General features: G+C 51.8%; 1 protein-coding gene across 2 annotated transcripts in view; it reads right to left on the bottom strand.

The window, feature by feature from the left end:
* Positions 1–15,298, bottom strand: part of LOC100656748 (acetylserotonin O-methyltransferase like) — a 39,149-nt gene that overhangs the window by 860 nt on the left and 22,991 nt on the right. For both annotated transcript variants that reach the window (XM_064278827.1, XM_064278828.1), the window contains exons 7-12: positions 11,298–11,634; positions 10,652–10,814; positions 8,137–8,321; positions 5,710–5,842; positions 5,007–5,150; positions 1,827–1,949 (exon numbers count right to left, since the gene is read on the bottom strand). In XM_064278827.1, the coding sequence (XP_064134897.1) occupies positions 1,827–1,949; positions 5,007–5,150; positions 5,710–5,842; positions 8,137–8,321; positions 10,652–10,814; positions 11,298–11,634 (1,085 nt within the window). The remainder of the gene's footprint in view (positions 1–1,826; positions 1,950–5,006; positions 5,151–5,709; positions 5,843–8,136; positions 8,322–10,651; positions 10,815–11,297; positions 11,635–15,298) is intronic.

Raw genomic sequence — 15,298 nt, 5'->3', positions numbered from 1 at the left:
AGCCCAGGGACCTGACCACACCCACCTCCAAGACCAGTTTGGGTTGGCAGCCCTGAGAACTGATTCCACATGGGAAGTGGGGAGTAAGGACATCAGGGAAGGGTTGGGAGAGAGATAGGGAGGGGGAGGGAGACAGGCAGAGAGAGAGTGAGAGCGAAAGAGAAAGCAGGAGGGACAGACATGGAGGGGAGGGAAGGTGAAAGGGGCATGGGAGGCAGAGACAGTGAGAGGGGAAGGGAGAGAGAGAAGAGCAGAAACAGAGATCTCTGAAGGAGGAGCCTCGGGGCACCACCTGGGGGTCAGTGAGCAGTCACAGCCACCCCCCATGGAAGAGATGAACCAGGCTAAGGAACTATGCTAAGAATACAGGAATACTGATTGCAGCAACCAAGCTGAACTCAGCCCAGGGCAGAACCACCGCTCCATCCAGATTCCACCTGGGAAGTCCCCCCGGCAGCTGGGGCCAGGCTTCTAACCCATGGGGGCATCACCACATCACCTCCAGCAGTTTAGGTTGGGAGTGGAGAGAACTGATGTGGAAAACCTCCGCAAAGTAGACAGTATGATGCGTGCACAGGTGCACACACGCTCGCACACACACTCACAGGTGTGTATTTACATACGGAGTCACTGGGTGGTGCAAACAGTTCACACGCTGCTAACTGAAAGGTTGGAGGTTCAAGTCCGCCCAGAGGTGCCTTGGAAGAAAGGCCTGATGATCTACTTCCGAAAAATCAGCCATGAGGACCCTGTGGAGCGCAGTTCTACTCTGACACACATGGGGGTGCCATGAGTCGGAGTCCACTCAAAGGCAACTGGTTTGTTTTCTTTTTTGGTATGTTAACCAGTCTAGTTTGGGTCCTAAACCTAATCCCTTCCAAGTTATAAAAAGAGCAGATTAGACCTCGAGAAGGACCGACACTCGAGACTGATGCCTCTACAAGCCCAGGAGCGCCAAGGATTGCTGGCTACTAGAAGCTGACATAGGTCAGGACCTTCCCGTAGAGCCGGCACCCTAAACTCAGACTTCCAGCCTCCAGAACTCTGCGTTACGGATTAAATTGTGTCCCTCAAAAATGTGTGTCAACTTGGCTAGGCCACAATTCCCAGTATCGTGTGGTTGTCCACCATTGTGTCATCTGATACAATTTTCTTATTTGTTGTAAATTTTTCTCTCTGCCTGTGGCTAATGAGGCAAGATGAGGTTATGTTAAAGAGGATACAACACCCTTAACTCTATGGGGCGGCTCTACTCTGTCCTATAGGGTCGCTATGAGTCAGAATCAACTGGACGGCACTGGGTTGGGTTTTACAGTACCGTTGTTTTTTTTTTTTTAACTCAGGTCACAGCCCTGATCGGATTGTAAGGGGAGTTTCCCTGAGGTGTGGCCTGTGTCACCATTTTATGTTACAAAAGATAAAAAGAGAGAAACCAGCAGATAGATAGGGACATCATGCCACCAAGAAAGAAGAGCCTGGACCACGGTGTGTCCTTCGAAATTGGGGTCCCTCCACTGAGAAGCTCCTAGACCAAGGGAAGGTCGATGACAAGGACCTTCCCCTAGAGTTGACAGACAGCCTTCCCCTGGAGCTGGCACCCTGAATTCAGACTTCTAGCCTCCTAGACTGTGAGAGAATAAATTTCTGTTTGCTGAAGCCATCCGCTTGTGTTATTTTTGTTATGGCAGCACTAGGTGACTGCGACACCCTGAGACAATAAATTCCTGTTCTTCAAAGCCACCCCCTTGTGGTGTTTCTCTGACAGCAGCTCCAGGGAACCAAGTGGCTGTCTTCACATCAACGAGGAGAATATGGCACATTCTCACCTGGCTTGCAGCACTCGGAGACTTTGCTCAGTAACTGATGCACTTTGTCATCGGGCCAGTCGTGGATAATTCCAGAAAGAATATACAGTTCCGCTTCAGGGAGCCTGTCTTTGAAAAAGTCACCTGGTGCAAAAAAGGAAGGAACACAGAGTTGTTGGTTACAAAGGAGCTCACCTTCCCTGTGACGGAGCCTCCTCCCAGCCTGGGAGCTGGATTCCGGGTGGGAGGGGAGAGAGGCCCAGGGGACGAGGGGGTTCTCCCCAGAGCACATGACTGTGAAGGTTTAAGACAAAGGAAACACACAGGCAGCCGGTGACAAGGACAACGTTGTGGCAGTTGAGTCCTGCCAGAGAGGTGGCAGGGGTGCTGAGGGTGGCTGTTAGCTGGTGTCAAGTCAGCCCCCACCTCACAGTGACCCCACACACAACGGAACAAAATGTTTACTGGTCCCGAGCCATCCCCATGGTCAGTTGTGCATGGGACTGTTGTGATCAGTAGGGTTTTCATGGGCTCATTTTTGGAAGCAGACCTCCAGGCCTTTCTTCCTAGTCTTAGTCTGGAAGCTCTGCTAAAACTTGTTTGGCATCACAGCGACATGCAAGCCTCCACTGACAGACGGGTGGGGGCCATGCATGAGGTGCACTGGCTGGTAATCGAACCTGGGTCTTCTGCACGGAAGGGGAGAATTCTACCACTGAACCATCACTGCCCTCGTTTTCGCCCTTTCTAGACAACAGCAGTTGGAAGAAGTGCAGCCAGAACACTCCTTAGAAGCGAGGATGGCGAAACTTATCTCAAGTACTTTGGACATGTTATCAGGGGACACCAATCCCTGGAGAAGGACATCATGCTTGGTAAAGTAGAGGGTCAGCGAAAGAGAGGAAGACCCTCAGAGAGATGGATTGACACAGTGGCTGCAACAATGGGCTCAAACATAGCAACAATTGTGAAGATGGCGCAGGACCGGGCAGCGTTTTGTTCTGTTGCACAAAGGGTCGCTATGAGTCCAAACTGATGTGACAAAACCTAACGACAACAGATACGGCAGAAATCAATAACAATGTGAATGATAAATTCTGTGTGTCAACGGGTGGTGCCCAGCTCGCTGTCAAGTGCTGGGCTAGATGTGGCTGTGACGGTATTTTGTAGATGTGATTAACATTTACAATCGACTGACTGTCTGTAAAGGAGATGATCCTTGATAATGTGGGTGGGCCTGGTCCAATCAGTTGGGCCTGATCCAGTCAGAAACGGAGGTTCCTGAGAGAGAAGAAATTCCGCCTAAAGGCTGTAACACAGACATTGTGCTAGAGTCGCCAGGCCGTTGCCTGCCCTACACATTTCAGACTCAAGACTGCAGATCACCCTGCGTTCCCAGCCTGCTGTCTGCCCTACTGATTTCAAACTCGCCAGCACCCACAATCCTGTGGGCCAATTCAGCCCCCATCATCCTGCGATTCCTTAAATTCCTTAAAATAACTCTCTCCAGGGGTGTGTGTAGATATCTATTAAATATTGCACTGCCACCGAGTGGATTCCAACTCATAGTGAACCTTTAGGGCAGAGTAGAGCTGCCCCATAGGGTTTCCAAGGCTGTCATCTTTATGGAAGCACACTGCCACAACTTCCTTCCACGGAGCAGCTGGTGTGTTCGAACTGCCGACTTTTTGGTTAGCTGCCAAGTACTTCAAGCGCTGCACCCCCAGGGCTCTGTGTGTATGCATATGTAACATTTTATATATATATACACATATATATACCACTTAAATAGGCCCAGGCACTGCTATGAGTCGGAATCAACTCGACGGCAACGGGTCTTTTTTTTTTTTTAATACATATATATGACACACACTCACACATGCGTGTGTACTGTACGGGACCCTATATATATATGTATATATATGTGTGTGTGCTGCTGGTTCTGTTTCTCTAGAGAACCCTAACACAGTCCTCGTCACGCTCCTAAATTTAGAGATTTACAACACTGTTGCTGTTGCGTCGATTCTGACTCATAGCAACCCTACAGGACAGAGAAGACATGGCCCATAGGGTTTCCAAGGCTGTCATCTTTACAAAAGCAGGCTGCCGCGGGCGGCTCGTGGGCTCAAACTGCCGACCTTTCCGTTAGCAGCCAAGCGCTTTAACCACTGCACTACCAGGGTTCCTAGGTTTACGATGATTGCCTTTTTTTTTCTTAATTATTATTCTAATGGTATATAGAAGTCTCCGTCTCAGGGCTAGAAGTACCTGAGACCCTCTGGTGCGCCCAGCTTTAGGCCACAGTCCGGTGGGGTAAGTCGCACGATGTTGTTTCCTTTTTGTCGATTCCAGTATCACGATGCCACCTGGAAGTTCTTCCTCAGGTCTAGCCTAAGCCCTTTCTGCTATGGTTCTGGGTCACTTCCTCTTGTGGTCTCAGTCGTATACACACGCCAGTGATGTTCTCGGCCATTCCACTTCCCCACCTACACTTCCACCCCGCCACTTCCAATGCCCCGAACTTAGCTCTCCCAGGTACCTGGTCTTCACACACACCAGACACACCGCACCACACCCACACATACAGACACACACACCATACAGACATACAGACACACCCTACACACGCCACACCACATACATCTAGACACAGACATACAGAAATATGCACAGACATACCACACACAGAGACATACAGACACAGAGAATACCCCGACAGACACATACACCACACATACACTCACACACACATAAAGAATACTCCCACAGACACACACATACAGACACACCACACTGATACACTCCATACCACATACTGACACAGACATACAGAAATACGCACAGACATACCACACACAGACATACAGACAGATGTACTCACACCACACAGGCACACAGACACACACACACCACACACAAAGAGACACATCACACCACGCACACAGACACACACCAGACACACAAACTATACTACATACATGGACATACAGACATAAACAGACACATACACCACACACAGAGACACACACCTTCAGACACACATACACACAGATGCAAACACACACACCATGCACACAGACACACACCACACACAGACACACCCCACACCACACAGACATAAACTTACATGTTCCATACCCAGAAAGAGACAAAGGAGGTCGGCACAACACTAACACGTGGCAAAGAAGACAGACCACGTACCTGGCATGAAGCTGATCCGAGCTGCCTGTTGTCCGACAGGTTGGAAGCTCGGGGCGAGCTCGATGATCTCTGGGAGGTCGAACACGGTCACCTTTAGGTGCGGGTACTCCTGGACAAGCCTGTGGGCCAGGGCCCCCGTGCAGCCTGCAGAAGCAAACGCAGACATTGCAATAAGATTCCCCTGGTACCTAGGAAATCCCTGATGAGCCTCCGGAGTTCAGCTTAGAACCAAAATCATGCTTGAGAACATGGCACTGAGACCTTCATGTAAAATGAAGCCTGGGTGGTAAAGGTGGCTGGCGACCCATGCTAGGCTCAGGGCCACCTGGGATTGAGGGGAATTCTGAGAGGAACCAGGCAGTGGGGGAAGGTGCAGGACCCGGGGGAATCCTCAGGGGGCAGCAGTGGGGCCTTCTCCTTCCTGCTTAGTGATTGCAGGTGTGATGGCTGGCACTAGAGCAGCCATGCTGGGCCACAAGGAGGAACAGTGTGGCAAAGATAGGAACTGAAAGCTGGGAAAAGTGACAGCCCCTGAAGACAGAAGACCACCACAGAGGTCTGGGAACCCCCTCCCACCTTGACAGGAGGAAGGAAGAGAAAAGGTCGACAGACTGTCTTGTTTGGCATCTGGGTAGCAGCAGGGAAAGAACCCAAGAGAAGTTACAGGAAGAGAAAGCCGAGGCATGTGGGGACGCCCACGTACCTCCCAGGTCACAGGCGGAGGTGAAGCCGGACAGGTCGAAGGCCGTGGCCACGGCGTGTGCACCCAGCTTGGTGAGGTCGTGCATGGCACGCGTGAACTGCAGCTGTGCCTCCTTGCTTGGGTAGAAGGAGTCCTGCAACGGAACGGGGTGCTGAGGGGAGAGAACACGGCAGCGTGGCCATGCCTGGGTCTGCCGTCTCCTCCATGGGGAGGGCCCTGAAGGACGGGGGACCAGCCGGTGGGGGCTGCCGCGTTTGTTCTGGGCTGAAATGCCCTTCAAAGTGCATGTCCACCTGGAACCTCAGAGCATCAAGGATTTCATTTGACTTGGATCCACAATCAACACCGATGGAAGCAGCAGCCAAGAAATCAGGCGACGTCCTGCACTGGGCAAATCTGCTGCAAAAGTGTTTAAAGTGTTAAAACTCTTTAAAGTGTTAAAAAGCAAAGATGTCACTGAGGTCTAAGGTGCGCTTGACCCAAGCCATGGTGTTTTCAGTTACCTTATCTGCAGGTGAAAGCTGGACAATAAATAAGGAAGAATGAATAAGAACGGATGCCTTTTGAATTATGGTGTTGGTGAAGAATGCGGCCTGTACCACGGACTGACTGCCAGAAGAACAAATCTGTCTTGGAAGAAGCAGAGTCAGAACGCTCCTTAGAAGCAAGGATGGTGAGATTTTGTCTCACATACTTTGGACATGCTACCAGTCCCTGGAGAAGGACAACATGCTTGGTAAAGTGGAGGGTCAGCGAAAAAGAGGAAGACCCTCAACGAGATGGATTGACACTGGCTGCAACCATGGGCTCAAGCGTAGCAAGGATTGTGAGGAGGGCGCGAGACCAGGCAGTGTTTCGTTCTGTTGTACGTGGGGTGGCTATGGGTCGGGATCAACCTGACAACAACGGCAACAGATGGTATTAATGAGGCAGGATTAGAGGCAGTTATGTTAATGAGGCAGGACTCAATCTACAGGCTTAGGTCGTATCTTGAGTCAATCTCTTTTGAGACATAAAAGAGAGAAGTGAGCAGAGAGGAGAGGGACCTCATACCACCAAGAAAACAGAGCTGGGAGCACAGTGTGTCCTTCGGACCCAGTGTCCCTGTGCTGAGAAGCTTCTAGACCTGGGGAAGATTGATGACAAGGACCTTCCCCCAGAGCCGACAGAGAGAGAAAGCCTTCCCCTGGAGCTGGAGCCCTGAATGTGACTTCTAGCCTCCTAGACTGTGGGAGAATAAACTTCCCTTTGCTAAAGCCATACACTTGGGTGTTTCTGTTGTAGCAGCACTAGATGACTAAGACACGGGGTTAGGACTTCAACCCGTGTTTTGGGGACACAATTCAACCCAGAGCAGCCTCTGCCTTCTGCAGGGAGGGCATGCTGAGGGTTTAAGATTCTGAATCTGGTGCTTCCTAGACGAGGGTACTTGGCATGCGTGAACCTTGGTGTCTGAGTGTGCGACAGAGACATGATTCCCGGGACTACTGTCGGGGGGATGCTGACAGACACGTACACAGCACTATAGCTACGCAGGCCTCTCTGCCCGTCTCTCCCACCCAGACGGGTGGTCCCACCACCACGCCCCCAGCACGATTCTTTGCACCAAAACAGCAGACCCTCAGCAGCTGTCTATGTGGATCCGGTTTTCCCACGGCCAGAGCCCGATTCCTCAGCATGCCCACGGATACACGTCCACTCCTCTGTCCATCAAAGACACCAGCGTGGTGTGAGCTACTCATGTCCGCTGAGTTGTTGTTGGATTAGACGCTGTCGAGTTGATTTCCACTCGTGGCAACCCCACGTTACAGAGTAGAACTGCCCCGTAGGGTTTTCTTGGCTGTGATCTTTATGAGAGCAGATAAAAAAACAAAACCCAGTGCCGTCGAGTCGATTCTGACTCATAGCGACCCTACAGGACAGAGTAGAACTGCCCCATAGAGTTTCCAAGGAGGGTCTGGTGGATTCGAACTACTGACCCTTTGGTTAGCAGCCATAGCACTTAACCACTACACCACAGATAGCGCTACCCAAAAAAAGACCCATTGTCATTGAGTCGATTTTGACTCACAGTGACCCTATATGCCAGAATAGAACTGCCCCGTAGGGTTTCCAAGGACTGGCTCGTGGATTAGAACCGCTGACCTCTTGGTTAGCAGCCCAGATCTTAACCGCTGCGCCACCGGGGTCCTCATATAAACACGTTGTTGTTGTTAGCTGGCATTGAGGAGATCCTGATTCATGGCCACCCTATGCGTTACAAAGTAGAACTGTGCTCCATAGGGTTTTCTTGGCTGTAATCTTTATGGAAGCAGATTGCCAGGACTTTGTTCCGTGGCTCTACTGGTTGGGTTCGAACTGCCAACTTTGATGTCAGCAGTCGATCGCAAATTGCTTGGGCCGACCAGGCTGCCCACATCTCACTACCTTGAATGAGTCGTCCGCCCTCCTCCTGGAAACTCGGTGGAACTGGTTTGTGCCCTCTTGGACGGCGGATTCCAGGTGCGTGAAGAGGTCCCATATGTGGTCATTGTAATGCGTGACAAAGCCATGCAGAGAGTGCTCGCCCTCCGACACCAGGTACAGGCTCGCCAACTCTGTGTTGCCATAACCTGGGAAAACACGAATGTGAGGGTTAGGATTGTGCATCAACTTGGCTGGACCATGATTCTCAGTGTTCGGGGCGTCATATAATGTTGTGATCACCTCCACGATGGGGTCTGCTGTGAGTAGCCAATCAGCTGAGAGAGCGTTTCCTTGGGGGTGTGGCCTACATCCAGTATAAGTGAACCTCTGGCCAGGCTTGGGGGCTTTTGCTCGGTTTGGACCCTGCAGCTGGCTCCTGTTCGTCTGACCTCCGGTTCTTGGGATTTGTCCTAGCAGCTTACCTGCGGTCTTGCCTGCTGATCCTGGGATTCATCGATCTTCGCAGCCTGTGAGCAAGGGCCCTGCTCTCTGACCTGCTGATATTGGGTTCCCCAGCCCTGCAGGTACGTGACTCAGGGGAAGCTGTGATCCTGACTCACAGACTTGGGGCATTCCAGCCTCTCCAACCGCGTAAGCCATCTCCTTGATATAAATCTCTCTCTCTCTCTCTCTGTATATATATATTTATATACTTTACTGGTTTTGGAAACCCTGGTGGCATAGTGGTTAAGCGCTATGGCTGCTAACCAAAAGATGGTCAGTTCAAATCCACCAGGCGCTCTTTGGAAACTCAATGGGGCAGTTCTACTCTATCCTGTAGGGTTGCTATGAGTTGGAATCGACTCGATGGCAAAGGGTTTGGTTTTTGGTTTTATTGGTTTTGCTTCTCTAGAGAACCCAGCATAAGACAACAGACAACCGCATACTCTCCAACAACAGGGGGCAAACCTCTTTCTGGGGAGAAGCCTGCCGCACAGCTGGGAACATCAACATGGATAGCATGTACACGCAGAGGGGATGCTCGGAGGTAGATCAAGAAGGAGAATGCAAACCCGGCAGGGAATAGCGATCACTGTCGCTGCTACTTCGGCCTGGGGGTTGGGATTCCTTACAGGCTGGTCCCAGGGGTGTTTTGCCAAGGCCCCCGCAATGGGCAGTTTCATGTGGCAACCTGGCTGAGCTCCTGTGCCTCGTCTAGCGTTGCTGGGCAGTGTTTTGTAGACGTGGCTAACATTAACAACGAGATGGCTCAAGGAAAGGAGATGGCCCTCCATAACAAGGAGGCCTGATGGCGCGACAGCTCAGCACTTGGCTGCTAACTGAAAAGTTGGTGGTTCAGACCCACCTGGCAGTGCCACAGAAGAAAGACCTCGTGATCTGCTCCCATAAAGATTACAGCCTAGGAAACCCTATGGACCACAGTCCTACTCTGTAACATGTGGCATTGCCGTGAGTCGGAATCGACTTGACAGCACCCAACGACACCGACGAGGTGGGTGGGCCTGATCCGATCAGTTGGAAGCGTCAGAAGCAGAACTGAGGTTTCCTGAAAGAGGAAGGAATTGTGCCTCAAGACTGCAGTGTCAGCTCGTGTCTGAATCTCTAGCCAGCCGAACGCCCTATGGATTGCAGACATGCCAGTCTCACGATCTTGTGAGCCAGTCCATTGAGATAAATCTCTTTACACACACACACACACACACACACACACATACACACATACACACACACGCATCCTGTTGGTTCTGTTTTTCTCAGGAACCCAGACAGATAACAGATCTTGGGAGACAGGGACGAAAGGAACAGGGTGATAACGGTTAAGTCGTTGCATCTAACCTGTCCTACAGTGAACAAAGCAGGCATTTGGCCTCGAGGCCGTAACACAGAAACCCCGCCTGCACTCCCAGCCTGCTGCCTGCCCTGTGGATTTCAGATTTGCCAGCCCCCACATCACATGAGTCCATTCCATAAAATATCTGCATCTACCTATGTGTAGCACAGTGGTGGCACAGTGGTTAAGAGGTCTGGCTGCTAACCGAAAGGTCAGCAGCTCAAATCCACCAGCTGCTGCTTGGAAACCCTATGGGGCGGTTCTTCCGTCCTGTAGAGTCGCTATGAGTTGGAACTGACTCGACAGCGACGGGTTCGTTTTAGGGTTTCATACGTGTATCACCTACATCTACTTCGGTGTCATCCACATTGATATCACCTATACAAACCACACTCATAGCATCTGTATCTACCTACACCCCTAGCCCTATATCACCTCCAACTGAGTTCATTTCTCTGGCACTCCTGGACTGATGCACCCCCTGGAGACCACTGCCTGTCAGGAGGGTCTCTCTCATGCTCTCACCCAGCCTCCTCTCCCCTATGCCTGGTGGGAACATCAGCAGCCCACCCTAGGGTGGAGTGCAGGAGCCAGTCCCTGCCACCCGCTCCCGCCCGGGCCCTGAGGGCCACCCCCCACCCCTGTCTTCTGCGACGAGCTTCCCACATGGCAGACCGTCCTCACCTCGCTCCGTTCTCTCCAGAAGCCCCAGTGCAGCGCAGGCGTCCAGTAGCTGCTCCGTTCCACACACCGAGGCATTGATTTTGCCGGCGACATCCTCAGCCGTCAGGACAGCTCCGTTCTTTAGGGTGTCAAACACCTTCAGCTTGCAGGCCGTGAACAGGACCTACCCACAAGAAACAGGTGCACTCAGACTTGCTGGGTGTCGGCGGTCTAGGTGACTAAAAGCCAAACTGGGTGCCATCGAGTCCACTCCGACTCATTGTGCCCCCACGTGTGTCAGAGGAGAACTGCGCTCCATAGGGTTTTCGGGGGCTGACTTTTCAGAAGTAGATCACCCAGGCCTTTCTTCTGAAGCACCTCCAGGGGGACTTGAACCTGCAACCTTTCGGTGAGCAGCCGAGCGTGTTCACCGTTTGCGACACCCAGGGACTCCAAACCGATTGTGGTTGAGCTGACTGACTCGTGGTGCCCTCGTGTGTGTCAGAATAGATCTATGCTCTGCAGGGTTTTCAGGGGCTGATTATTCGAAAGTGGATTGCCAGGCTTTTCCTCTGAGGCACCCCCGGATGGACTTCAGCCTCCAGCCTTTCTGTTAGCAGTCACCTGCATTCACCGTTTCCACCACCAGGAGCCCAGCTCAGAATACCTTGGAACGTCTGAAGCCCTTGATGAGGTCCAGAAGTTCTGTGGGAAATGGGGGCGAGGTCTCCACTGTGCTGTTGCAGGCGGCCTCTGTCCGGTCGCCGCCCGCCTTCCCCTGGCCACTGCCCTCCTCGTTACTCAGGTCCTCGAAGGTGTCAACGGACGGGATGGAGTCGTGCTCGACGCGCCGCACGGCCTCGTGGGGCAGCGGGCAGTACAGCTCGGCCAGCTTCTTGCAGAAGTGGTTCAACGGGAAGCCCGCCACGTTGAGGAAGTCCCCGCTGACACGCTCCACCAACATGCCGCCCAGCGCCTGGATGCCGTAGCCACCTGCCTTGTCCCTGCATTGGGGCAGGGAGGGGGAGAGAACATGGGCCAGTGTCAGAAATGATGGTTCCTCAGGTCAGAGAGCCTATGGCCCAGGATGTGAGGTGGCTGTCGTGCAGACGGGACTTGAGGATTGGGTAGAATGTCACGATGTCTGACACCTCCTGGCTGGCGACCCCAAGATACCCCATCCATGCCATCTCCAGCCTGAGCCTGGTCCCTCCTTCGGTTTAAACAGCATGATGACAGCCCCACCCTGGTGTGTCCTTGAGGGTAACAGACACGGAAGGTGCTTGGGGTAGGCCCGGCTCCCAGGACACCCTTCTGATGTAAACAGGGCTGGCTCAGCTGCTAACCGAAAGGTTGGGGGTTCGAGTCTACCCAGAGATCCCTCAGAAGAAAGGCCTGGCAATCTAGTTCTGAAAAACCAACCACTGAGAACCCTGTGGAGCACAGTTGAGCTCTGACATATACGGGGTTCCCATGAATCGGACCTGACCTGACAGCAACTGGCCGGGTGTTGGCTTTTTGATTAATGATGACTGTGGAGACCTGCGTGGTACAAATGGTCGAAGGGTTTTGGCTTCTGGCTTAGTGATGACTGTGGAGACCTGCGTGGTACAAATGGTTGAAGGGTTTTGGCTTCTGGCTTAGTGATGACTGTGGAGACCTGCGTGGTACAAATGGTCGAAGGGTTTTGGCTTCTGGCTTAGTGATGACTGTGGAGACCTGCGTGGTACAAATGGTCGAAGGGTTTTGGCTTCTGGCTTAGTGATGACTGTGGAGACCTGCGTGGTACAAATGGTCGAAGGGTTTTGGCTTCTGGCTTAGTGATGACTGTGGAGACCTGCGTGGTACAAATGGTCGAAGGGTTTTGGCTTCTGGCTTAGTGATGACTGTGGAGACCTGCGTGGTACAAATGGTCGAAGGGTTTTGGCTTCTGGCTTAGTGATGACTGTGGAGACCTGCGTGGTACAAATGGTTGAAGGGTTTTGGCTTCTGGCTTAGTGATGACTGTGGAGACCTGCGTGGTACAAATGGTTGAAGGGTTTTGGCTTCTGGCTTAGTGATGACTGTGGAGACCTGCGTGGTACAAATGGTTGAAGGGTTTTGGCTTCTGGCTTAGTGATGACTGTGGAGACCTGCGTGGTACAAATGGTCGAAGGGTTTTGGCTTCTGGCTTAGTGATGACTGGAGACCTGCGTGGTACAAATGGTCGAAGGGTTTTGGCTTCTGGCTTAGTGATGACTGTGGAGACCTGCGTGGTACAAATGGTCGAAGGGTTTTGGCTTCTGGCTTAGTGATGACTGTGGAGACCTGCGTGGTACAAATGGTTGAAGGGTTTTGGCTTCTGGCTTAGTGATGACTGTGGAGACCTGCGTGGTACAAATGGTTGAAGGGTTTTGGCTTCTGGCTTAGTGATGACTGTGGAGACCTGCGTGGTACAAATGGTTGAAGGGTTTTGGCTTCTGGCTTAGTGATGACTGTGGAGACCTGCGTGGTACAAATGGTTGAAGGGTTTTGGCTTCTGGCTTAGTGATGACTGTGGAGACCTGCGTGGTACAAATGGTCGAAGGGTTTTGGCTTCTGGCTTAGTGATGACTGTGGAGACCTGCGTGGTACAAATGGTTGAAGGGTTTTGGCTTCTGGCTTAGTGATGACTGTGGAGACCTGCGTGGTACAAATGGTTGAAGGGTTTTGGCTTCTGGCTTAGTGATGACTGTGGAGACCTGCGTGGTACAAATGGTTGAAGGGTTTTGGCTTCTGGCTTAGTGATGACTGTGGAGACCTGCGTGGTACAAATGGTCGAAGGGTTTTGGCTTCTGGCTTAGTGATGACTGTGGAGACCTGCGTGGTACAAATGGTTGAAGGGTTTTGGCTTCTGGCTTAGTGATGACTGTGGAGACCTGCGTGGTACAAATGGTCGAAGGGTTTTGGCTTCTGGCTTAGTGATGACTGTGGAGACCTGCGTGGTACAAATGGTTGAAGGGTTTTGGCTTCTGGCTTAGTGATGACTGTGGAGACCTGCGTGGTACAAATGGTTGAAGGGTTTTGGCTTCTGGCTTAGTGATGACTGTGGAGACCTGCGTGGTACAAATGGTTGAAGGGTTTTGGCTTCTGGCTTAGTGATGACTGGAGACCTGCGTGGTACAAATGGTCGAAGGGTTTTGGCTTCTGGCTTAGTGATGACTGTGGAGACCTGCGTGGTACAAATGGTCGAAGGGTTTTGGCTTCTGGCTTAGTGATGACTGTGGAGACCTGCGTGGTACAAATGGTCGAAGGGTTTTGGCTTCTGGCTTAGTGATGACTGGAGACCTGCGTGGTACAAATGGTCGAAGGGTTTTGGCTTCTGGCTTAGTGATGACTGTGGAGACCTGCGTGGTACAAATGGTCGAAGAGTTTTGGCTTCTGGCTTAGTGATGACTGTGGAGACCTGCGTGGTACAAATGGTCGAAGGGTTTTGGCTTCTGGCTTAGTGATGACTGTGGAGACCTGCGTGGTACAAATGGTCGAAGGGTTTTGGCTTCTGGCTTAGTGATGACTGTGGAGACCTGCGTGGTACAAATGGTTGAAGGGTTTTGGCTTCTGGCTTAGTGATGACTGGAGACCTGCGTGGTACAAATGGTCGAAGGGTTTTGGCTTCTGGCTTAGTGATGACTGGAGACCTGCGTGGTACAAATGGTCGAAGGGTTTTGGCTTCTGGCTTAGTGATGACTGTGGAGACCTGCGTGGTACAAATGGTCGAAGGGTTTTGGCTTCTGGCTTAGTGATGACTGTGGAGACCTGCGTGGTACAAATGGTCGAAGGGTTTTGGCTTCTGGCTTAGTGATGACTGTGGAGACCTGCGTGGCACAAATGGTTGAAGGGTTTTGGCTTCTGGCTTAGTGATGACTGTGGAGACCTGCGTGGTACAAATGGTTGAAGGGTTTTGGCTTCTGGCTTAGTGATGACTGTGGAGACCTGCGTGGTACAAATGGTTGAAAGCCCTGGTGACCTGCTTCTGAAAAATCAGCCCCTGAAAACCCTGTGGAGCACAGTTCTCCTCTGACACACATGGGGTCCCCGTGAGCTGGAATCAACTTGACGGTAACTGGTTTGGTTTTGGAGTCTCCAGGTAGTACAGATGGTTAAACGCTCAACTACTAGCCAAAAGGTTGGCAGTTCAAATCCACCCAGAGGTGTTTTGAAAGACAGGCCTGGTGATCTACTTCGGAAAAACCAGCCACTGAAAACCCCATGGAGCGCAGTTCTACTCTGACACACACGGGGGCGCCATGAATCAAGGTTGACTCAACAGTCCCCGGGGGGCGCAAATGATTAACGTGTTTGGCTGCTAATGAAAAGGTTTGAGGTTCGAGTCCACCCACAGGCACCTTGGCAGAAAACCCTGGTGATCTGCTTCCAAAAACTTAACCACTGAAAATCCTATGAAGCACGGCTCTGCTCTGACACACATGGGGGAGCCATGAGTCAGAGTCAATGCCACGGCATCTGGTTAACCCCAGATGTAGGCTCAGAATGTCGTTAGCTGTATGGTGGATTAACAAAAAAAAATAGGTGTCTTAAAACCGGTGAATAGATAAACGGTGGTGCACCCATACAGCGAAGGGTTATTTAGTGTAAAGAAGAAAGGAACCACCAAGCCATGGAAAGACGCGGAGGAACCTCTGATGTGAG

Source organism: Loxodonta africana, chromosome Y (assembly GCF_030014295.1).
Source record: "Loxodonta africana isolate mLoxAfr1 chromosome Y, mLoxAfr1.hap2, whole genome shotgun sequence".
In the NCBI taxonomy this organism is placed as follows: Eukaryota; Metazoa; Chordata; class Mammalia; order Proboscidea; family Elephantidae; genus Loxodonta; species Loxodonta africana.
The sequence above is the reverse complement of the archived record's forward strand: the minus strand, read 5'-3'. Positions and strand labels throughout refer to the sequence as shown.